The sequence below is a fragment of the Micromesistius poutassou genome, assembly GCF_964030765.1.
Source record: "Micromesistius poutassou genome assembly, chromosome: 9".
NCBI classification, from domain to species: Eukaryota; Metazoa; Chordata; class Actinopteri; order Gadiformes; family Gadidae; genus Micromesistius; species Micromesistius poutassou.
The window spans coordinates 17900167-17925011 of NC_140279.1; the positions used below are offsets into that span (position 1 = coordinate 17900167).

The following is a 24845-nucleotide window of genomic DNA, read 5'->3' on the forward strand; positions in this document are numbered from 1 at the left end:
TGGGATTTCGAAGACGCTTGTGTTGTTGTGATGACAGATGAAATATGATGTACTGTACTGTAGCGGTACTTTAAATAAACACAAGTTGTTGACGATGAGGTGGCGGTGACCGTGGAGGGGGGCGGTGGCGTGGGAGAGAGTTGACACTGTTTAATCCTGTTCATCACCAGGTTAAACCTCTGTGATCAAAATGGAGAGAGTAGGAGTGCAGTGTGTATGTGTTTATACGTGTCTGTTTGTGTGTCCGTGTTTTTATATATATATTTACAGTGTGTGTGTTTATTTGTATCTTTGTATGCGCTTATAAGTGTGTGTGAGTGCAACACGTGTTTATGTGTGAATATTTATTTATGTGGGTGGGGGGTTGCAAGACTTTGCCTGTGTGCGTGTTTGTGTGTGTGTGTGTGTGTGTGTGTGTGTGTGTGTGTGTGTGTGATTGTATGTTTTTGTTTGTGTGTGTGTGTGTGTGTGTGTGTGTGTGTGTGTCCAGGGGTTGATAAGTTGGAAGACCTGTGACCGGGGCTGCAGGCTTGTTGTTGTTAGACTTATTTGGTTATATTTATGTAGGGTATGGCTTCCTCTCTGCCTGTTTTAGCTAAGGTGCTGTAGGATGTGTGTGTGTGTGTCTGTCTGTCTGTCTGTCTGTCTGTCTGTCTGTCTGTCTGTCTGTCTGTCTGTCTGTCTGTCTGTCTGTCTGTCTGTCTGTCTGTCTGTCTGTCTGTCTGTCTGTCTGTCTGTCTGTCTGCGTGCTTGCGTGCGTGCGTGCGTGCGTGTGATTGTGTAAGGTGTAATGTGTGTGATTGTACAAGGCGGTCGATGGAACTGCCCCTGCCTACCTCCAGGCGTTGGTCAAACCACACACACCCCAGAATCGATCCCTCCGCTCAACGACCTCGGCTGGACGCCTGGTACCGCCGTCGCTAAGAGCAAGCAAAGGTCGATCAGCCAAATCACAGCTCTTCTCTGTTTCGGGACCACGGCGGTGGAACGAGCTCCCTGCCGATGTCAGGGCCGCAGAGTCGCTCACCGGCTTCCGCAAAAGACTCAAAGCTCACCGGTTCAACTAGAGTTCACCTGGACTCTGCATAGCCAGTCCCCCCCCCCGCCCACTAGTGTCGGTTGTACGTCCTGGCACTTAATGTACGCACTTAATGTACGCACTTAATGTATGCACTTAATGTACGCACTTAATGTACGCACTTAATGTACGCACTTAATGTATGCACTTAATGTACGCACTTAATGTACGCACTTAATGTACGTTGTATTTATTCATAGTACTTAATTTTGTATCATCTGCAGTAGCTATCTATCACTGCTGTATACGGGGAATGGGTTGGCCTAGCGATTGTTAGTACTTGCACTTGGTTCTATGAACATCTTTGTCTGCCAAATGCCCTGAAGGTAAATGTAAAATGTAATGATTGTGCGAGTTTGTGATTGTGCGTGTGTGTGTGTGTGTGTGTGTGTGTGTGTGTGTGTGTGTGTGTGTGTGTGTGTGTGTGTGTGTGTGTGTGTGTGTGTGTGTGTGTGTGTGTGTGTGTGTGTAATTGCTGTTCATATTTATTCAGTATTTTGGACGTTTTTTTTTGAGAAAGAAATGCCCCAAGGTGTCTCTGTCTGTATTCACTGTTCACTGTGTATATTTCTCAGATAGAGAAGGAAACAACATCCTGGATTCTTAGAAATTAGGCAATTCCTAGTAAATCAGGCAGGATGAATATCCAGGGAACTTTGCTATCTTAATGCGATCCATCTTTTTTGTTGAAGTAAACATTCTCACATACATTTTTTTCTGTTAATGTATTAATGTTAACCTTCAATGTATTCCCACTTACTCTTCTATATTTTATACTTTTCTATTCTTTTGTTGATCTTGACTTTGTTGAATATGATCTTCAACTCTTGAAGACGTTGTTCACACTGAGGTCCCCAGCTGTGTGTCACTGATAAAACTGTGTGTGTGTGTGTGTGTGTGTGTGTGTGTGTGTGTGTGTGTGTGTGTGTGTGTGTGTGTGTGTGTGTGTGTGTGTGTGTGTGTGTGTGTGTGTGTGTGTGTGTGTGTGTGTATTAGAGTGGTATTGTTTGTGCGTGATGTTCTACATGGTCGTAGGTCGTAATCTGCTGCCAACCTCCTTCTCATGTATCTTCCCACACACACACACACACGCATATGCACACACAAACATAAACACACACACACACACACACACACACACTAATGTGCTGATTATACTGATGAAGGTTTAGTTATACCTGAACACACTCTATAAACACATACTCTGACACACCCACACACACACACCAACACACATGCTAATGTGCTGATTATACTGATGAAAGCGTAATTAAAACCTGACGCACTCCATAAACACACACATACACAAACCCATTCAAGCGCCTCCATATTGTTATTTTTAACACCACCTTTTATTCCGTTAAGTGTTTCTCTGAATCATAATTTCTCCTCAACGAGCCTTCTCCTGGTGACCTGTTTAACCCATGGATGTATGTATGTGTGTGTGTGTGTGTGTGTGTGTGTGTGTGTGTGTGTGTGTGTGTGTGTGTGTGTGTGTGTGTGTGTGTGTGTGTGTGTGTGTGTGTGTGTGTGTGTGTGTGTGCAGGCGTCCTACCAGCCCTTCCTGGAGCAGGTGCTCCAGGAGGTGTTCCACCCCGACCACCGGGACTGTCCCGACCTGGACCACATGTCTGGAGGACTGACGGACCTGCTGAAGACCGGCTTCAGCATGTTTATGAAGGTAACACACACACACACACACACACACACGCATACACACACAAAACCACACACACCTTCACACACACACACACATACACTGATGTATACCCTCACAAACACACACACACACACACACACACACACACAAAACCTCACACACCCTCACACACACACACACATACACTGATGTATACCCTCACAAACACACACACACACACACGCATACACACACAAAACCACACACATCTTCACACACACACACACACACACACATACACTGATGTATACCCTCACAAACACACACACACACACACACACGCATACACACACAAAACCACACACACCCTCACACACACACACACACACATACACTGATGTATACCCTCACAAACACACACACACACACACACACACACACACACACACACACACACACACACAGCATACACACACAAAACCTCACACACCCTCACACACACACACACATACACTGATGTATACCCTCACAAACACACACACACACACACGCATACACACACAAAACCACACACATCTTCACACACACACACACACACACATACACTGATGTATACCCTCACAAACACACACACACACACACACACGCATACACACACAAAACCACACACACCCTCACACACACACACACACACATACACTGATGTATACCCTCACAAACACACACACACACACACACACAGACCTCTGGCAGACACACACACACAGACAATGATGTATACTCTCACACACACACACCCACAGCCACACACACACACACACACACACACACACACCAACATCAACTTCAACATGTTCAAGTGTTCATTCACAGAAAGGCCGCCTGACGGACAGGCGGCCACACACACAGATGAACTGACAGGTAGACGTTGTTATTATTAAAGGCTACTATTTAGAGGTGTATTTATATAAAGTTTATTTCTGACTGGTGGACTGGGCTGGGCTAGTTAACCCATGCCCTCCGACATCTGGTGCTGGTTAGAGGGACCACGGTGGCCTTGCTCTGGCTGCGTAACCACGGCGACCTGCGTCTCCTCCAGTCACCACGGAGACGGACCGGCCCAGGCTGTAAATCTGTCCCTGAGCCCTGGGTACACCCTGCTCACAGCAGCACACATCCCATAAAGAGATATATTTAACCACCGCAACACACACACACACACACACACTTTGCGCCATAAAAGTCTGGCGTCTGCACTCTGGACTAACTCAAAGCATTCCCCCACCAGGGCTTGGTCAGCGTTCTGCTGGGGTGTGTGGGAGGGTTTTTGTCAACTTGTGTGTACGTGTGCATAAGTATCTTTGTGTCCGTTAACATGTATACATGTGTGTGTGTGTGTGTGTGTCTGTGTGTGTGTGTGAGAGAGAATATGTGTGCCAATCTAGCTTGTGTGTGTGTGTCTGTGTGTGTGTGTGTGTGTGTGTGTGTGTGTGCGAGTGCGAGTGTGCGCGCACGTGCAGTAATTGCAGCCTAGAGGCGAACAATGCATTTTTATAAGCGACTCTTTCAGGGCTGCGGTTGGCTCTCTGCACGGCCAATGTTCTCCCATCCAACATGAACCGCGTAACGGGAACCATCCCGGGCCATACGACTCCACTTCACTGTCCTTGGCCCTGGTGCATCATGGGAAACAAGCACCAGAGAAGTGTCGGACGTCACGTCTCACACCGTGCTGCTGCTGCACGTGCACTGCTCTGTGCCTTCACGTGCGCCGGCCACACACACACACATTACACACGCACACACACGTGCACACGCTCACACGCTCTGCACGCGTGCGCTCGGGCCCAGCATGGGTGCAGCTCGGAAGCTGCTGACCTTTCCTTTGAAAACGTTTTCCGCCTGCTAGACAGCAAATACAGACGTTGAGATACACACACAGCAAGTCACAGCTATATGCCAACATGTGTGTGTGTGTGTGTGTGTGTGTGTGTGTGTGTGTCTGTGTGTGTGTGGAAGGAGGGATCCCCCACTCTGCGTTCCTTCTCAAGGTTTCTTCCTTCATAGGGTCATGGGGGTGTCATCAGTATATAACAAGTAAAGCCCTTTGAGACGGTAACTGTGGTCAAGGGCCGTGCAATTGACTTGACTGACTCTCGTTTGTGTGTCTGTGAATGTGTGTGCAGTGCATGTGCGTCCTTGTAAGTGTGTGTGTGTGTGTGGTGCATGTGCGTCTGCGTCTGTGTGTGTATGTGTGTGTGTGTGTGTGTGTGTGTGTGTGTGTGTGTGTGTGTGTGCATAGCATGGATCCAGCAGCACATGTTGAGTCCCGGCTGTGATGCACATGCAGCCCTCTGAGGCTCACATGTTCTACCACCCTGTGTCGGTTACACCTCCATCCCACACACACGCGCACACACACACACTGCCACGGCCCCGATTGCTTGCTTAGCATTCACACTCCAGAGAAATGAATCAGACTCTCCCCCCCCCCTCCCTGCCCCAGTCCCCCCCCCCCCCCCCCCTCCCCACAGACACACCCCTGCTGGCCAATAGGATGTGGACGAAGATGCACACAAGGTGTTAATACATCCTCTCCAGGGAGTGTGTGTGTGTGACTCTCTCTCTCTTTCTTTCTCTCTCTCTCTCTCTCTCTCTCTCTCTCTCTCTCTCTCTCTCTCTCTCTCTCTCTCTCTCTCTCTCTCTTCGCTCTCGCTCTCTGTGTTTCTCTATATCTGTGTGTGTGTGTGTGTGTGTGTGTGTGTGCTGTGTGCTGCGGAGAATTCTTTCCAGCCATCCATCCTGAAATAACAAGAATATATAAACTCCAATTGTGTTGTTATTGCCTCTGTGCTGGTTCATTGTGGATGCACTGTATGGTGTTAGAAGTTAATACCTGGGGAGTTTTGTGTTGGATACAACACAGACACCTAGCTCATTTGGAAATAATCTCTGTGGCAGCGTGCGTGCGTGCGTGCGTGCATGCGTGCGTGCGTGCGTTGTTTCAACCACAAGCAAGCCAAAAAGTTCTGCAACTACCTGACTGTACCTACCTACCTATACCTACCTGTATTTACCTGTACCTACCTGTATTACCTGTACCTACCTGTATCTACCTGTATTACCTGTACCTACCTGTATCTACCTGTATTACCTGTACCTACCTGTACCTACCTGTATCTACCTGTATTACCTGTACCTACCTGTATCTACCTGTATTACCTGTACCTACCTGTACCTACCTGTATCTACCTGTATTACCTGTACCTACCTGTACCTACCTGTATCTACCTGTATTACCTGTACCTACCTGTATTACCTGTACCTACCTGTACCTACCTGACCTACCTGTATCTACCTGTACCTACCTGTACCTACCTGTATCTACCTGTATTACCTGTACCTACCTGTACTGACCCACCTGCCTCGTCTGAGTGACCCGTGTGTCTGTGTTCCAGGTGAACCGGCCTCACCCCAGCGACCACCCGCTGCTCCTCCTCTTCCTGGTGGGCGGAGTCACGCCATCAGAACTCAGGCTGGTCAGAGAGGTGGCCGCCGCCCACAAACCAGGAAGTCAGGTCAGGTCGGCGCCCCCGACACGTGCATCCGCCTTTTGCACGTTTCGCACGTGCAGGCGGGTCAGCCTGCACGCGTTAGCGCGCGTGCGTGTCAGCCTGGTGTTTGATCCTGTGTGTGAGCCTTCACGTTGTGTTAACGGCTGCTTATGGTTCACGCAAACGCAAAACGACCACGCAGACGCTCCGCCGCTGCCGCCGTGAACCGTTACGCTCCCGCGTCGGGGTTTTGGTGAGCGGGCCAATCACAGCGCTTCACAGCGTGGACGGCCTCAACGGAAGGTTACAATTTTGTTTGGGAAGGCGCACGTCCGGCCCTCGCGGTTGGACCGCAAGGAAGGGTCCGCGAGGACGTAAGGGGGTCCGTAACCCCCCCCCCCCCTTTGCGTTGCGTGAACGTGGGGCCGTCATCAGCCCTCCGGCCTGCGTAACAGCGTGCGTGCTGAGCCCGCACGTGGTAGCCGGCTCGCTGCAGCCCGTGCTCCCAGCTGCGTGTCGGCTCGCATGTGTCAGCCTCCGTACGTCTGTTAGCCTAGCGGTCTGTTAGCCTAGCCTCGCCTTCTTAACAGAAAGCAGCCTGACCTATATCCTCCGGCAACACCCGGGCCGCGCTGCCGTGGCAACCCGGCGCCCCCAGCGTGCTCCCACGCCTGGGGGGGGGTGGAGGTGGGGGGGGGGGGATTGCTCCTACATGTGCGTGCGGGCGGAGCGTGTCTCCCCCCCGAGCGATTGCCGGGTGCGTAGGACGATGGCGCATGCGGCGAACATGTCACATGTCAGCGTGTCGCTCGGTGTCGCGCGGGCATGTGGGGGGGGGGGGGGGGGGTGAGCAAAGAGAAGGGACAGGGGGTCGGCGGGGGCGAGGCAGGTTGTGCTGTGTGTGAGTGTGAGTGTTATGTGTGGTTACAAAAGCCAAGGGAAGGGGGGGAGAGGTGGGTGGGGGAGGGGGGGAGAGGTGGGTGGGGGAGGGGGGGAGAGGGGGGGGGGGGAGGCAGAGAATGAAAGGCAGGATCAAAGCCGGCCATCTGTAATCGGAAAAAGAGCAGAGGAAGAGGGAGGCATGTGTTATATCCTGAACACACGCACGTACGCGCACACTCACTCACACACACACACACACACACACACACAAAGGCGTGCGTGTGCTAGGCTCATCGCTTTTGCGTCTTGTGGGGTCCGACTGGTGCATGTCACGTTGTGGGGATTGAATGGAACAGTGGTCACCTTGAGTTACGTTCCCGAGTGACTCTGCTTGGGGTCTCTGTCGTCTGGTGTGTACAGGCCAGAGAGCCAGCTCTCCTCATGTTTGTGTGTGTGTGTGTGTGTGTGTGTGTGTGTTGCTAGGCTGGCTTTCTTGTGCGCTGGCCTGGGAAGAGTCCTGATTCCGGTGGGAACGTGGTGCAGTTATATAGTAGTCAGACTGATGGTATTAGTATTTTTGGGATCTGAGTCATGACTTACCCTAATTACCTTTTTTTTTTTTAAATATCTCGAGCAACAGAAACAATTTCAACCGAGGCTTAATAAAGGAGCCTTCATCTGAATTGTATTATAGTGTATTCATGATGTTGGTGTGGTGTGGTTCCTGATCTTATTATTGGTTTGGTTTGGTCAGGACTTTTTTGTGTGTTGAACAAGTTCTGGTTGTGGTCATGGCGTGGTTGTGGTGTGGTCATGTTAGGGTGTGATTTTATTCCCCAGGTTCTCGTGGTTTCCACCAGACTGTTGTGGTTATGTATTTATCTTGCTGTGTGGTTGTGGTAATTGTAATGTTATGGTTATGTTATATTTGGTTCTGGTTATGTTATGGTTGTTTATTGTGTGTTCTCCAGGTTCTTGTGGTGTCCACCAGGCTCCTGTGGGTACATATTGATCTTGCTGTGTGGTTATGTCATGGTTATGTTATGGTCATGGGGTCTGTGGTTATGTTATGGTCATGTGATCTGTGGTTATGTTATGGTCATGTGGTCTGTGGTTATGTTATGGTCATGTGGTCTGTGGTTATGTTATGGTCATGTGGTCTGTGGTTATGTTATGGTCATGTGGTCTGTGGTTATGTTATGGTCATGTGATCTGTGGTTATGTTAGGGTCATGTGATCTGTGGTTATGTCATAGTCATGTGATCTGTGGTTATGTCAGGGTCATGTGATCCGCGGTTATGTTATGTTATGTTATGCTCATGTTTGTGTGTTGGGCGTTCTGCAGGTCCTGGTGGTGTCCACCAGACTCCTCCGACCCGCAGACGTAGCGGAGCTCCTCCTCACCACCCAGAGGCTGGCCCCCGACATCGGCGTCTGAGCGGCGCACGTGGCCGCCCCCCCCCCGCCCCTCTCGCAGGGACACGTGCACGCTCGCCTCACACGTGCACGCTCGCCTCACACGTGCACGCCCCGCCGCGCCTGCGTGGGAGGGATGTCCGGGTCCGGATCCAACATTCCTACGTCTTCGTCACCGTCTCTACTCTGTTTCTATTTCTAATCCAAACCCTACCTGTAAATCAATATTCATATTTTGAAGATATAAATGAATGAATTTAAACTGAAATAAATACAAAAATGGGCTGATATTTTGTGTGATTGCCATTGTTGTGTTTGACTGCGTGTGTAACAGGGTAGGATATTCACTTGTTTTGTTTACTGTTAAACGCAGAATGCTACAGGATACCACACCTGGCTAATACGCTTTGTGTGTACGGCCAGTGTTCTGAGATTAGTTCACGTAGGATTGCTGAATGTGCTAATGGTGCATCTCTCCATGTGTGCTAGTTAGCAGCTAGTTAATGGCCGGTTAGAATCTAGTAGCGAGGCTGTGTGGAGAGGCGAAGTGTGGCAATAGATCTGAGAGTTAGAGAATACACACTCTGTAAACACCTCACACACACACACACACACCGTCACATGAAGATGCGACATTGGTCCCAATGGGTTCACCCAGTATCCAACTGGTTACAACCCCCCTTCACACACACACACACACACACACACATCTCCACCTCACTCACACACTCTCACACGTGACAAACACACACACTTACATATACACACACTCACATTCACACATGCAGCCCCACAACCACACAATGCAGTGTGAATGCCGACACTTAATACACACTCTTACACACTCTTCCTCGGCCTCACAAAACCAGCAAACGGTTGGGACTTGTGTTCATTGTCTCCTGTCAGACAAGGAATACAGTACAAAGAGAGTGGTAGAGAGAGACAGAAATGGAGAGAGAGGAAGATAAGTAGAGAGAGGGCTAGAAAGACAAATAGAGGATGAAAGAGAGAGGGACAAAAGAGGTAGAGGAAGAGAGGTGGTAGTAGATTGATGGAGAGAGCGAGAGAGGGGGGAAGCTGGCGGCCAGTAGAGAGAGAAAAACAGAGGTTGGCATAGAGAGAATAATAGAGAAAGAGTCAGACGGCAACACGCTGTTTGGATGGCCTGCTCTGGGGTAGGTTTAACTAAACACTCATCTCTGGTGTATTTCTCAAACTGTTCTCCCAACACAATAACACAAAGAGCAAGGTGTGCATTTGAGATGTATTCCAGAACGTTCCCCTCGTGAAAATAACAGCCGATGAAAAACAACTACACCTTAAAAATAACTTAATTAAATACCACTTCACACACAGTCAAGTCAATACCTCATGACGTCACATCACAATGACCGCCTCCATTTCAGAAGAATTAGAAGGTTAATAAGTAATACTGTTGTGGCCATTGTCATCAAACTTGCAATTATTTGTCATTATCAGGTTACATTTTTGTGTTAAAAAAATGCCCGATGGGGCAAAACAAAGTTTGAATTAGCCTAGGATACTACCCTGGAAATCCAGAGTTCTCACGAGAGCACAATTAGAATTTGCTCAGCGAGTCACTCTGGGAACAAGCAAAATACTCACTCCCTGATTCCCCTGGCCCAGAACATTAACCAATCACATCGGTGTATCTGATATAGGCGGGGCCAAAAGCGTTGCTTTTTTACCGACCGGATACGGCAAGAGTCTTATCTATTGCTTAGCTCCGCTGGTCTGGATACGTCACCCCTTGTATTCTTCTGATTGGTCGTAGTGTTTTGCGTGCAGTGATATTTTCAAATGCATGCTGGGTGACGCCCCTCGAGTTGGGCCATTTTCATTACTCGTTGCCAGACCCTACAGCTTTCTAGATGGTGGGTCTGGATTTCCAGGCTACTAGAATACAGTAATTGCATTTATTTTGGAGTATCGCCAACAAAAAATTCTGCAGCATTCTGATGTCATCAGACTTGCAATTATTTGTCATTATCAGGTCACATTGTTGTGTTCAAAAATGCCTGATGGGGCAAATCAAAGTTTGGATTAGCCTAGGATACGGTAATTGCATTTATTTATTTTCCCCATTTATTTTGGAGTATCGCCAACAAAAAAATTCCATGCAGCATTTTGATGTAAAACCCCTATCACAAATCAATCTACTGTGTGTGTGTGTGTGGGGGGGGGGGGGGGGGGGTCATGTGTGTCTGACAAAGGCAAGAAAATGCATCAACTAAAGAAATTCCCTCCACAGATAGTTATTACCTGTAGGCTGTGTAGTGTCCCTCAGGTCAACATGTCTCCCATACGGTCTGGCTCTGAGAATGTGATCATGAGTGATAGTTTGAACTGTTTTAAATCAAGACTGGACCGCTGCTGGTGTTGCCAGCAGTACAAGATACCGTGATTTTATAATTAAGTTGTTATATACAGTTAAGACCGGAAACAACAGTCTATCGCGACGCCATATTCCGTATATGGTATCAAGGTATTGACGTTGGTTTAATGATGGACTCAGGGGAGAGGTTGGGTGGTTAGAGGGTCATATTGATGTATGGGATAGGCAGCGCAGTGTTCAGGGTGTGATTTTGGTTGGTACGGTGTGCTAGTGATCAGTGGGTGTCCAGGGGAAAAAGGATCAATGTTTTCAATAGGCGGGCAAGTGTTAGGCTGGCTTATTGAGTCCATCGTATGGTGAAGATAACCTGGTGTTTGGTGGGTGTAGGGGGAATATTCATGCATAGGAGTAGTGAGCTGGTATCGGTCAAATCTGTTTCCTTATGCTTATCACTAGTGCTACCCAATCTCTACAGTACTCCCTCTAATGCAACCTATCCGTAGTGCTAGCCTCTCTCTTTTGTCCTAAGCCAACTCATAGTGCCAACTTTTTTTTTTTTTCGTGCCGACCTCCCTATAGTGCTAAGCCACCCCTGTGGTTTCCCTTTGCGTTGATGCAACAGCTTTTCTCACACACACAAACGCTTCACACCTCGGCTGAGTCATCATGCTGGTTGTTGCTGATCTATGTTTTATCTTTTACTGCATTATTTTACAACCGTTTCCACTTAGAAATGGCTCCTGGCTTAGTTTATTTTATTTTATTTATTTTTTCCAGCAATTTCTCAGGCTGGTAATGACACTCAGAAAAAAACACTGTGAAACAAGAGACTTATCAAACGTAGCAATTTTTATTTTATCAAAACAGGAGAAAAATAAAATACAATAAATAAGTGACAACCCTCCTAAAGTGCATGATAAGACAAATTCAACAAACGCAACATAATATGCTACTTTCTGTCTGTGTGAGGCAGAGTACATCCACTCTGCTCGACAAAAACGACAAAGTTCAAACACAGTCTAGAGCCAGCCCTGACTGGGCTCTTGTTTAACTCTGTCACAGCTTGGATAAATACTGAAGAAACCACAATGGACTTCAGGCGAAAAATACCCAGCATGCCCTTCACTGGGACTGTTGCCAGGGCAGCAGCAGCAGCAGCAGCAGCAGCCTGGCTGCAGACGAAGGCTAGAGTCTTATAGTTCTGGATTCACCGTGTGTCTTTCTGCAGATATCGATCTCAGGCTCCGATCTCTTCTCCTTGTTCTTCGTGGCTGTTCGGGGCGGGGATCGGGGGGGGGATCTCGACCTTTCAACCCCTCGGGTCAAACCGTTGCACACAATTCCGCACCCCGATGATTGGCCCAAACTAGAGGTCACGACCTTCTCTGGTGCGGTCCGGGTGGTCTATCTGGTACTGGACGCACCCCCACCGCCCCCACCCCACCCGGGGGGGGGGGAAGCCTCGGGGCCTCGAAACGAGAGGGTGCCTTCAACTTCAACTCCTCTGGTCTGTTTAATCTGTTCTTCGGTGGGTTCCTCTCCACACCGCCGCTCCTCCTCCGGGTCTCACACCGAGGTGGCCGCCGTGCGTACCTTGGCCGTCAGCGCCTGCTTGAAGCGCCGCTTCAGGTCCTGCATGTTGGGCGACTTGGGCCGCGGGATGAGCGCCGAGCGCCTCTTCTCCGCGCCGGGGTTGGCGGTCGCGGCGGCGGCGGCGGCGGCGGTCGGGGCGGGGGCGGCGGGCCTCTTGGCTAGCTCGCCGCAGAGCCGGTGGAAGGCGCCGTGCACCCGGCTGTAGTCCTCGCTGGCCGAGAGCTCGTAGAAGCTGCAGCCCAAGGCGGCCGCCAGCAGGGGGCCCTGCTCGGGGTCCACCTGGCGCAGGTGCACCAGGTCCGACTTGTTGGCCAGGAGGATGACGGGGGGCGGGGCGCCGCCGCGGGGGTGGGCGCCGCCCGCTTGCGCCACCTGCTGGTGGAGGCCGGGGATCAGGTCGAAGCTGGCACGGTCCGCCACCGAGTACACCAGCACCACCGCGTCCGCCCACTGGACGGAGCGGGTCACGTGGTCTGGGAAGAGGAGGACCGCATTGTTGGTCATCTGAGGAGAACAAGGGGGCAGGAGTTTTATTAGATCACCGTCTTTATTTTCAGGTATTTGGACTCTTGTCAGCCGAGATGCCGAACAGTGAGGCCAAGTCGTGCGATTTGCGTTGGAAGTGGACTCAATGTTTTTTTGCGGTTAGGTAACAAGTCGCCTCTAATGAATGGAATGCTGTGGCTGGCTGACGGAGGTTACAGCTGGGCGAGTTGCAGACGGAGTGAGGGAGAGGGAGAGAGAGTGGAGGATTGTCTGGGCTATCGTTTACTCCCGTCTCAGACAACCATTAGTCTAAAAGGGAAATCAGCCTGCCAGACTCGGTAATTTACAGGGGAAGGAATGACACATTGGAACTTTGCCCAAAACTAAAAGTAAAAAGCTTCTTGGAGGAGCTAAAAACCCGCGCAACCAAAATCCTAAACTCTTTATTTCTTGAATAGTTAAATATGTGCCAAGTCGTTTAAAAAAACTGAAACGATTTAATATTAAGACTTAAATGTCTTAATATGTCTTAAATGTCTTAAAGATTTAAATGTCTTACCTTTGTTTTGATATAAGATATGTTTTAGCCTACTATTGTATACTCATTGTAAAGTGAGTGACTAAAAGCGCTTTACAAATAAAACTCTATGATTACAGGCGGTTGTCACAAGCATCCAGTGAACCGGGTGGTGGGGATGGATAATGAGGGGGTTGTGAGCAATCTGACTGCGGGAGAAACGTACCTCGACGCCGGGTGTGTCCTGGACCTGCACGGCTACTTGCTCGCCGTCGACCTGCACCTCTCTTGAGTAAAGGTTACCTGCAGAGAAGGAGCGAAAAGACACGGTTAAAACCACGAACATCTAGACGCGTCGGGCACAGCCAAAGAAAGCCAAAAAAAATACACTTTTCCCGAAATCCTAGAAATTTCATTTCAGTCTGTGGTCTTACCGGCATTTCTCTCGTAGTCTCCGATGAAACGTTTTGTTAGAAACCTCACCACAAGCGCTGTTAGGAAAAAGAAGATGAACGTTAGAACAGGCTATAAACGATTTTTCAAGTGTAATCTGAATCATTTGTTGTGATAAAGAACGGACAGAAATGGGGAAACTGGATGATCGTCCTACCTGTTTTGCCAACTCCACTGCCCCCGATCACGGCTATTTTGATGACCCGGTTGGATAGGCACTCCGGAGTCGGGCATTCGGCGATGGTGATCATGTTCTGCATCAGACGCATTGTCACGGAGCTCTTGAGTTTTTATTCCGTCAAAAGAAATAAAGCAAACACTAGCGTTCAAAAGATTCGTTCGCAAAGTCCAAACGTTGAAGGGGAGAAGATGTCGTCGAATTATTCCGCAGTTACTCCCGAGCAGTGTTCAAGTAAAAGGAGATCTAGAGTCTGTTGGATAAAGACTGGTCGGGCTCTCTCAGCTGTTGGCTCCTACAGTCAGAGAGCTGCTGGTTTTATACTTCTTCTGCAGCTCACACATCTTATTGGCTCCCTGATCCGCGTGCACGCCTAAAACGCGCGCGCCCGCTCAAGCATTCACAACGCTTCCAAGCCCATGTCAGTCAGCGAATATATTCTGCAGCACGTGGAAGCGCTGCTGAAATGCAAAATGATGCTAGAAGACATGGTTTATTTTCAGAATAATTCATGCATAAATTCATATAAGGAGGTCCTACAAGAAATGATTGTATGTTCCTTCCCCTGAACTGTTACTGTCAAACCAAAAAACAAATTTAGTAGAAATGGACAAAGAACAATAAAACCACTAGATAAAATATTTGTATTAACTATATTTACACATAGTAAATAATCAAAGAGAACGCTATCAAAACAATCCCATCTAATTTTATCACATATTCTGTTCCCATTGGAAGTTATCCAGTCTAAACCCTTTTGGAGGTGGGTGATTATGTGCAGACCTTGGAAATACGTAGGCATACATAGCAACAGTTAAAAAATACACATGTAACATGTTTATACGTTTGTGCTTACAAAATTATAATTATCTTCCATAAGATGCAGGTCCACCTTTATCAAATAAAGTCAATTAAATGCATTGACTTCCAGATAGCATAGCAAGCAGCGCACACACATCACAAAACGATTGTTTTCCAATGCAATGTTTAGACATTCAACTATAACACAACCTGGACTATAGTGCAGCTGAATAATCAGCTGCTGTGTGTGTGTGTGTGTGTGTGTGTGTGTGTGTGTGTGTGTGTGTGTGTGTGTGTGTGTGTGTGTGTGAGATGTGTTTGTGGCCCCTCCATGTGTCCGCGGCGAGCTGTCGGGACACGTCCCGGAGCTGTGAATGTTCCTCACAGGGGGCTGATAGCAGATGCTACTTAATACACAAACACACACACACCAACACACACACATGCACACTCACACATTAGCGCAAAGACACTTGCACACACGTGCACACAGACACACACATGCAAACACACATATGCAAGCACGCGAGCACACCCACACTGACACACAAACAAACACAAGCACGCACATGCATGGCCATACATGCACATCTTTACCTTGCAGATAGATTTGCACTAGCACACACACACACACACACACACACACACACACACACACACACACACACACATGCTCATACAGTATACTCACCATGCACACACACACACACACACACACCTTCACACACTAATAACACATGCGCATATACGCACACTTAGTTGATCTCTTACTAACATGCAAAATTCAACACCTCTCGTTGTTGACATTCATGCTCGACACTCATCACATCGTCACACTAAGAGAAGAACTCCCTTCAACATGTCTTCACTCTCTGACAGAGCAGAGCTAAATGGCTCTTTCTTCTGTTCTCAACCATATCTGTCTTTAAAAATATATATATATCTCACTCCTGCTCATTCTCCTTTTCCCTTGCTTTTTTTGCTCTCCCACTTTCTGTCTCCTCTCCCCTTTTCACTTGCATTCATTCTCCTCCTCTCCACTCCATTATCTCTTATTCTCTTCTCCGCTCCTCTATTCTCCTCTCCATTCATACTCTCCTCTTCTCCTATCCTTGTATCCTTTCCTCCATCCTATCTCCTTCAGCCTTTCCCTCCCCTCATTCTCAAGCCGTCTTCCTCCTCTCATTCTCCTCACCTCCCTCACTCTCCGTCCCCTTCCCCTCTCTTTTCCTTCTTTTTCCTCTGCTCCCTCTCTCCTCCCCCCTCACCTCTGCCTTCCCACTCTCTCATTCCTCTCACTCACTCTCTTTCTCCTCTCAAATACTGTCCCCTGCCCTCCCCCTCTCCTCCCCTCCTCCTCTCCCTCCCCCTCTCCTCCTTTATCTCTCTCCTCCCCTCCTCCTCTCCCTCCCACTCTCTCCTCTCTCTCCTCCTCCTCTCCCTCCCACTCTCTCCTCTCTCTCCTCCTCCTCTCCCTCCCCCTCTCCTCCTTTATCTCTCTCCTCTCCTCCTCCTCTCCCTCCCACTCTCTCCTCTCTCTCCTCCTCCTCTCCCTCCCACTCTCTCCTCTCTTTCCTCCTCCTCTCCCTCCCACTCTCTCCTCTCTCTCCTCCTCCTCTCCCTCCCACTCTCTCCTCTATCTCCTCCTCCTCTCCCTGCACTCTCTCCTCTCTCTCCTATCCTCTCCCCTGCCCTCCCCATCTCTCTCTTCTCTCCTTCTCCTCTCCCTCCCTCTCGTCTGTCATCCCAGCTCATGTCTACGAGGTATGCTGGTTAGCTGGCCTCTGTGTGTCTCATTGTGTTGTTTCTGTGTGTGTGTGTGTGTGTGTGTGTGTGTGTGTGTGTGTGTGTGTGTGTGTGTGTCTCAGTATGTCCCAGTGTGTGTCTCTGTGTGTAGTCTGTGTGTGTGTGTCTCAGTATGTCCCAGTGTGTGTCTCTGTGTGTAGTCTGTGTGTGTGTGTCTCAATATGTCCCAGTGTGTGTCTTGTTGTGTATTCTCTGTGTGCAATCTGTGTGTGTGTGTCAGTTTGTGTCTCAATTTTTTAGGTTATTTGTGTGTGTGTCTCATTATGTCCCAGTGTGTCTCATTGTGTAGTTTCTCTATGTATGTGTGTGTGTGTGTGTGTGTGTGTGTGTGTGTGTGTGTGTGAGAGAGAGTGTGAGTATAGCCTCTGTGTGTCGGAGTGTGTGTCTCAGTTTGTAGATTCTCTGTGTGTCAGTACATCCCAGTGTGTATTTTTTGTCTGTCTCAGTACATCCCAGTGAGTCTCTGTGGGTAGTCTGTCTGTCCCAGTACGTCCCAGTCTGTCTGTCCCAGTACGTCCCAGTCTGTCTGTCCCAGTACGTCCCAGTCTGTCGGTCCCAGTACGTCCCAGTGAGTCTCTGTGGGTAGTCTGTCTGTCCCAGTACGTCCCAGTCTGTCTGTCCCAGTACGTCCCAGTCTGTCTGTCCCAGTACGTCCCAGTGAGTCTCTGTGGGTAGTCTGTCTGTCCCAGTACGTCCCAGTCTGCCTGTCCCAGTACGTCCCAGTGGGTCTCAGTGGGTAGTCTCCCAGTGGGTCTGTGATGATGTGGCTGCTGGTGTTCTGATAGCGGTGCTGATGACAGGACGCTGGGCTGGTGTATGACACAGGATTCAAACAGAGAGGACACTGCCGCTGCACCGTGTGTGAGCCGCCCCTACAGACACACACACACACACACACACACACACACACACACACACACATACACACACACACACACACACACACACACACACATACACACACACACACACACACACACATACACACACACACACACATACACATTCACACACATACACGTTGAATAAATGTGTTAGGGTTAGGGTTAGGTGTGTGTGCGTGCGTGTGTGTGTGTGTGTGTGTGTGTGTGTGTGTGTGTGTGTGTGTGTGTGTGTGTTTTCAAATGCGTGCATTGCTTCTGTATGCGTCATTCCAACCAGTCAAAGCCTGATATTGCATGGTACGCTGGAACCGTGGTCTGAATGAGTTTTGTTTATACTACACTGTAAACTATTTTCCCCCTCTTCAATCTCTAACCTCCTCTCTATGATCTCTAATCATGTCATTCCAATCTCTCTCTCTCTCTCTCTCTCTCTCTCTCTCTGTCCTTCCCTCTCTCGCTCCCTCTCCTGACTGAAGTCACATGCCCCTATGAGTGTCACTCCGAGCGCCCAGATCCACGCCTCAGTCTTCTCATTACCTGACCAGGTGCCACTGTCGGGCAGGTGAGGACGAGGAGAGCTCCTAATTGGACGACACGTCTGAGGTGCTAAATGACCCCCCTTAGCGACCTATAAGCGTAATGAAGGCCGTCCCTGTAGTTCTTCCATGGACGTGAGCAACGTAAAAATTGTTCTACTTTTTTTTTTCTGATCATTCCTCATTTTCACAAAGGATCCCTTAGAAATAGTGAAAAGGTAGGCAAATGCTGTTTGTCTCGTGGTTGTAAATATCCACAGTCCTAGGTCTCCCGGTGTCCACTTTTGAAGGACGAATACAGACTACCGCCCCCTGCTAGTAGGGAGGGTTGTTACCTCTCACTCAGGCACAGAACGTACGTGCTAGTTGGGCGTTGGCTGCAGTCTTTGCAAGTGCAACCTTTTGGCCAATAAACGGGCAACGCAACAGTGCAGCGTGTTCTCTGACATCGGTTTGTCAGGGCCTTTGTGAACGCCTTGTCTTTGCCTGAGGGCACACTGAAGACAAATTCAAAATACGTGACAGAATGGAGGCACGGTATTACAAAGCGGCTTACCGCCAAAGCTCCTGCGTAGAGCGCATCCGCTTTCCGTTCCGCTCCCACGTCAAGAACCAATTCCATACCTCAGGCGGAGTCGACGCGTGGAGCCTGACGATTTGGACACATTTTGTTTCAGCGGATTTAGTTGAATGGCCTGGATGGTGAGCTCAGAGTGGGATTTAGAGACGCCTCCGGGGTGAAGAGGAGGAAACAAACAAGTCCCCTTTCAGCCCGGGAACCAACATCCGAGGGCTGGGCCGACACAACGGCCCAGGGGCTCAGGGGGTTGTTGGCACTGGGGTGCTAAGAGGTGGTGGGCGTGGGGGAGAGAGGTGGGAGAGAGAGATGGGTGGGAGAGAGAGAGAGAGGGGGGGGGGCTGTGGAAGTGAAAATGGTTGTCAATTGTAGAAAGAGGGGTGAGTAAGTGTCAAGTTAATTGTAATTGCGGGGGGCGGGGGGGGGTTTGAGGGTAAAGGCTGGTTTATACTCCTCTGTAAAGTGCTGTATGTAGAGACACGGAGAGCCCTCTCCGTCGCCAGAGACCCTGTCGGAGACCCTCTCCGTAGCTCTCCGTAGCTCTACGTGCGCATCCAATATTTTTTAACTATCCGTCCACGCAACGGAGACGGACAGAGACGGCAAGCGCTGTGATTGGTCATTTCCGGAATCGCCTTTTCCCGGTTGGACTTCACAACACTATTTACATGGTTAGTAGTCAGCATATAAGATCGATCGGGCGGCGAATTGCATTGCGTATCAGACATCCCGGCGGAGAATGCTCGAGGGGTCTCCGTAGTCACGGAGTCGGATTACGGATTACGGAGTCAGAAAAGTATACTTTGTATACCCTTAAGGGGAGGGTAAGGGAAAAGGAGGTTGGGTTCCAGTCCAGAAAGGATGTCCTTGTTGACATGCAAGTGGAGAGTTATTTCCAGAGGCGAGCGTTTTGACGTGTCCCGCCGCCTTTTACAACAGGGGGCAACAAGATGGCCGGCCGATGGACCCCAGGGGGCCCCGGGTCCAAGGGGCCACTACCAACAATATAACATAATCATTTTAATATTTGGTTCTATTCTCTAACTGTGCCACCCAATGGTCATACAATGTCTTTATTCCAGTGGGATTATGACGGATTTGGACGTTTTTTTTAACCCTTTTTAACAAAGCATTCCTAAAACGACAGTGAGCGACAGTATGTCTTTTTTTCCATGTGTTCGTTCTAGCAGCTTTCCACAGTTAGGTGTTGTGGTTTGGAGAGCAAATACCTGAATGCTCATGTCCTAGTGTGTGTGTGTGTGTGAGTGTGTGTTTTATTTAATCAGATCAGGGTTGGTGCTCATATCTCCACCTGCGTTTGCGTAGAGAGAGAGAGCAGTGGAAATGCTGTCGGCCTTCCAGCCAAAAAAGGCCACACAAAGGAAGCTTGCATGTTTTTCATTTCTTCTTCTTTCAAAACATGCAATGTTTTTCAGCATTTGCATAGCCCCGCATGTCAACAGCGAGTGGATGGGGGAGGGGGAGGGTAGTGTGTGTGTGTGTGTGTGTGTGTGTGTGTGTGTGTGGGTGGGGTTGTTGCTACATGCTACTGTTTGGCACTGGTGGTCTGCATGACAATAGCGCACACACCTCCTCAGGAATTCCGGGAAAGCTGCAGGGTTTTTTTTTCCAGTAAGAAAATGAAGCTTCCATTGAGAAAGTGAAAAAGAAAAAAAAAGAGAGGAAAATATTGATATGGTGGTTGTGATTCTTGCACTTGTTTACGTTCCCCGGCTGATCTACAGGAGGAGATTATACAGCAGGGCCCCCCCCCCCCACCCTCACCTGGGGGAGGCTTATAAACGTGTGGCCTCCTGTTGATGCATGTGCATGGATGTGTCCAACTGTCTGTCTGACGGAGTCTGTCTGTCTGACGGTCTGTCTGACTGTCTGTCTGTCTGCCTGTCTGACAGTCTCACAAGCTGTCTGTCTGTCTGACGCTCTGTCCATCTGTCTGTCTGTCTGACAAGTCTCACAAGCTGTCTGTCTGTCTGTCTGTCTGTATGCAAGTCTATCCATAGGTTGGTCTGCCATCGGTCTGTGAGTGTGTGAGGCTGGTAAGTGCATGTGAGTGTTCAGTGTGTACATGTGTGCATTCACGTGAGGCTGTTTTTTTGGGGGGGGAAGTGCACGGGACAGGGGCTTTGTTTGTTTGCCGTGTGCACGTGAGTGCACGTGTTTTCACATCAGGCTAGTGAACGCGGGATTATCCTCCTTTCAGAGGCACATTCTGCAGCTCATTTGATACATTTGTGAAACAGATATGTCGATTAATGGCGCTCAGAGGTGACGTCTACATATCAAAGGTTGAAACGCTGAAGTGCATGTACATGTAAATACGTCATTAAGGTCCACACACGAGTGTGTAAAAGACTTGTGATTGCTATGCTAATGAGCTGGAGCCACATTGACAACACTGAATATGATGTTCATAATGTAGCGGTGATTGGAGAAGTACATGTACAAATACAGCTATGAAGAAAGCCAAACAGAATGTAATACTAATTACATATGATGAATGATTATGATTGAAAAGCTGTCGGATGGCCACTGTGGTGCCTAGGGTTTTCACAGGCTCCCAGCCAAAAGGTCCTGGGTTCAATGCCCAATGTCCACAACCTAGCTGTAGGCTTCCTTGAGCAAGATAACCCCTAACCCCTACGTGCTCCATAATGACCCGTATCTAAACTGTAGTCAGTCTCTTTGGTTGAAAGCGTCTCCAAAATGATTGAACGGTACATAGTAAATAGCCCACCGAACAACAGATTAGCCTCAGGAGAGGCTTATGTTGCCATGGTGACCCCCCCCCCTCCCAGGCCGTGCGGAGTCTGGACACTGGCGGTGTCTGGAGTGTGGGGTACATTTCCTTGGTTGGGTCTGGTGCAGAGTCTGGTACTTACATCCACTCCCCGGGGCTCTGTGCGTCTAGCCGTTTATCCTGCACGGGCCAGCCAGTTCAGCCTGACAGCCAGTTCAGAGTAGAGCTGGCCCTGGATCATAGCAAGACATCAGGGATGAGGACATGGGGTGTCCCCCGGGGGGCCACCCGTCCATGCTTACAGATGTTTCAGTTACTGGGACATGAGTTGAAGGGCATATGGGTCTCTGAAGGGGGATGGTTTTCGTTGTTGTTGTTGGCAAATATATAAAGGATATGATTTCTGCTGCCGAGGAAACACATAGTGATCCACCAGCAGACTATCAGGGAGATGTAGGGCATTTCCTTCACCTAGAAAAGTAACAAACCAGATCTCCTTTATGTTAATGAATAATGCATTCATATATTCAATATTATAAGATTGATAAGGGATGCACATGAATAGATGTTTACCGTATTTAGATTATTTTTTTCTTTTTACTTGTGACCTTCTCCTCATCACTGTCTTTCTGTGTGTGTGTGTGTGTGTGTGTGTGTGTGTGTGTGTGTGTGTGTGTGTGTACATACACACACACACACACACACACACACACACGCACACACACGCACACACACACAAGCACACATACACACAACACAATCACACACACACGTACACACACACACACACCCACACACACACACACACACACACACAAACACATACAATCACACACACCAGGTTCCTCCTGATAACATTCAACGCAAACAACCAGCAAGCTATCAAAGGAGCTAGGGCTCATTTGTTAACACCGGGCCTCTGCTAACATCAACCATGGCCACCTTTTAGTTTGCCCCGCTCTCCGCAGACTAAAGGTTTACGCGAGGGCGGATGACAGACTGGTGCGCTTCATTCACCGCCTGTCAAGTGAATAATGGAGAGCAGACACCTGCAAACACACACACACCACGGGATTAGAGACGCACGGCAGCACATATTCAGCTAAAAAACGATAAGCAAAGAAGAAAAGCAGAGAAACGCAAAGAGGTGTTAACAGCGTGTCCTTCTGTCTGGCTGTCCCGTCCGTCCATCCGTCCATCATCCCTCTATCTGCTGTCTCGAGACCTTCAGTAAACTCAGAGACACAAACATGATATATATATATATATATATATATATATATATCATACATACATGACGCAGGAGAGGTGGAAACAAGTGCAAAGTGTATACCATAATCAAAATACAAATCCTTAACCCATCCACTACTTCAGTCTAGGTCAATGTCCACCAGCTTATGCGATATGTAAGGGATAATCACCGAGAGGCAGGGCAACAAAGTTTGATATGCCCGGCTAGTGGACGGCTGACCGCCCGAGACGAAGTCGAGGCATATCAAACTGTTTACTGCCCTGCCTTGAGGTGATTATCCCGTTTATTCTACGTCTTGCTTGCCAACATAATAAAACAATTCAAATACTTTAGTAATTCTGCTTTTTCTCATTCGTATTGCATGCTTATTAAATGTATACTCTGTTTGAGTTCATCTCCCTCAAAAAGTAGTCCCCTTTAGAACTACGGTGAATAACGTTAGCTCAGCTGTAACTTATTAGTTTCTATAGCAACCACACAAGGCTGCATCTGATCACTATTTAATAACGTAGTTGCTACATTGTATCTCGCTTGTGAGACTATGTATTGACTGACCCTCCGATAGATTTCCGACACATTTTAGAAACTTTTTTAAACGACGTTTATTTTTACAATGGACCTCATGTTTTAAATTTCTGTGATTGAAAAAAAAATACAAGCGGCGTATTGATCTACTATTTGATGACGCTGTGCTCAGTCAGCGGGCAACCTGCCGGGCTAATGCCCTCCTCCCAGCCAATCAGAATCAAGCATTCTTAAACGAAGTAGAATAATGGATCTTAGTACTTGATCAAATATGCTGAAAAGGTGCACTAATGGAGAAAGTGTTTGTGAGATCTGGTATTTTTGTTGAATGTTAGCAACAGCAGCGAGGAAAGCAGTAGTATTTCCATGTAGAAAGTACTGAAGTAAAGCATGACATCCACTTATGGTTTTCCTCCAAATGAAGTACCAGCAGCTCAATAGTAGGCTACTCGTGTATACAAAGTACGCTACATGAGTAACATGTTCTGAAGCGCTTTCCACCCACTGTGCGCGTGGGACCTCCCTGTGCGGAGTCCACTTCATAAACCTTTGAATCAACACTAGACTCCCCAGTCTCTCATCTCACACGCATATTTATTTTATGTCCCATTTTGGCCCAATGAGAGGCTTCAGTTTCCTCATCAAGCTTCTGATGAATCCAACGCTATTATGGTTGCCGGGAACAGAAGATATGAAACACATAAATACGCCCACCACTTTGGGGAAAAGTATAACGTGTTTCACTTCACCTCATCTCACTATTGGATGTTATTATCATGATCACCACTCTGAATCACGACCAGACCAGACTTCCACTTCTCGGGAAGTCACCAGCTTTCAGAAGAAGTGTTTAGTTTACATCCAGTGAGAAACAGGAAACATTATCCTGCTGTTCTTGGTATTTTAGTATCAACTTATCCTGGCACTATAGTAAAGTATTATCTATTATACATTTCCAAAAAGCACCAAGCAGATAGTCTTTGAGACTCATTTCTGATATATCAACCTTTGCACTGTTTACTGTACAGCCAAATTAAAATTGTATCACCAGAACCACAATTTTAGACCATCCATTGTCATTTCACAATGTTGATTTACAAACGATATAATTTCTTTGTATAATTGATATATCATGAAATATATATATATACATATACGTATATACATCAGATACCTATATGCCTACACCATATCGTTGTCGGATAAACATTTAATGAATTAAATCACATCATATATCTTATGCATAATTAATTGAGATATAGCATTAAAGTAGGCCATCTCTAATTCAAAGGAAACTTTATGTGAAGATATGTCACAGCTCCTCGTGACAATTAAGGACCGGTTTGTATCAGCGATGACATCACACAGAGACGGCGAAAATAGAGTTCAGCACCTGTACGGTCCGCATTCACCTAGCACCCATCTTGGTTCTGAGGGCAATGGCTGTGTCCCAATTCAGGGGCTGCATCCTTCGAAGGACGCATTTGAAGACCGCTTACGTCACAGCGGCGCGTCAAGTGCTGTCCCATTTCGAAAGGCTCCTTCAAATGCGGC

The 24845-nt window shown here is 48.2% G+C and overlaps 2 protein-coding genes across 2 annotated transcripts in view; one reads left to right on the forward strand and one right to left on the reverse strand.

The window, feature by feature from the left end:
* The window catches only part of scfd2 (sec1 family domain containing 2), a gene marked incomplete at its 5' end in the record, with an annotated part of 45694 nt that extends 36836 nt beyond the window's left edge, over positions 1–8858 (forward strand). Inside the window, 3 exons of the mRNA XM_084472957.1 lie at positions 2625–2759; positions 6176–6295; positions 8499–8858. Coding sequence (XP_084329083.1) covers positions 2625–2759; positions 6176–6295; positions 8499–8591 — 348 coding nt within the window. The 3' untranslated portion in view covers positions 8592–8858. The remainder of the gene's footprint in view (positions 1–2624; positions 2760–6175; positions 6296–8498) is intronic.
* A 3633-nt stretch (positions 8859–12491) lies between these two features.
* Positions 12492–14243, reverse strand: rasl11b (RAS-like, family 11, member B; the record flags this gene model as incomplete). Its single annotated transcript, XM_084472687.1, has 4 exons — positions 12492–13022; positions 13748–13824; positions 13956–14012; positions 14132–14243. 4 exons carry the CDS (start codon positions 14241–14243, stop codon positions 12492–12494), a joined length of 777 nt encoding a protein of 258 aa, XP_084328813.1.
* Between the last annotated feature and the right edge of the window lie 10602 nt (positions 14244–24845).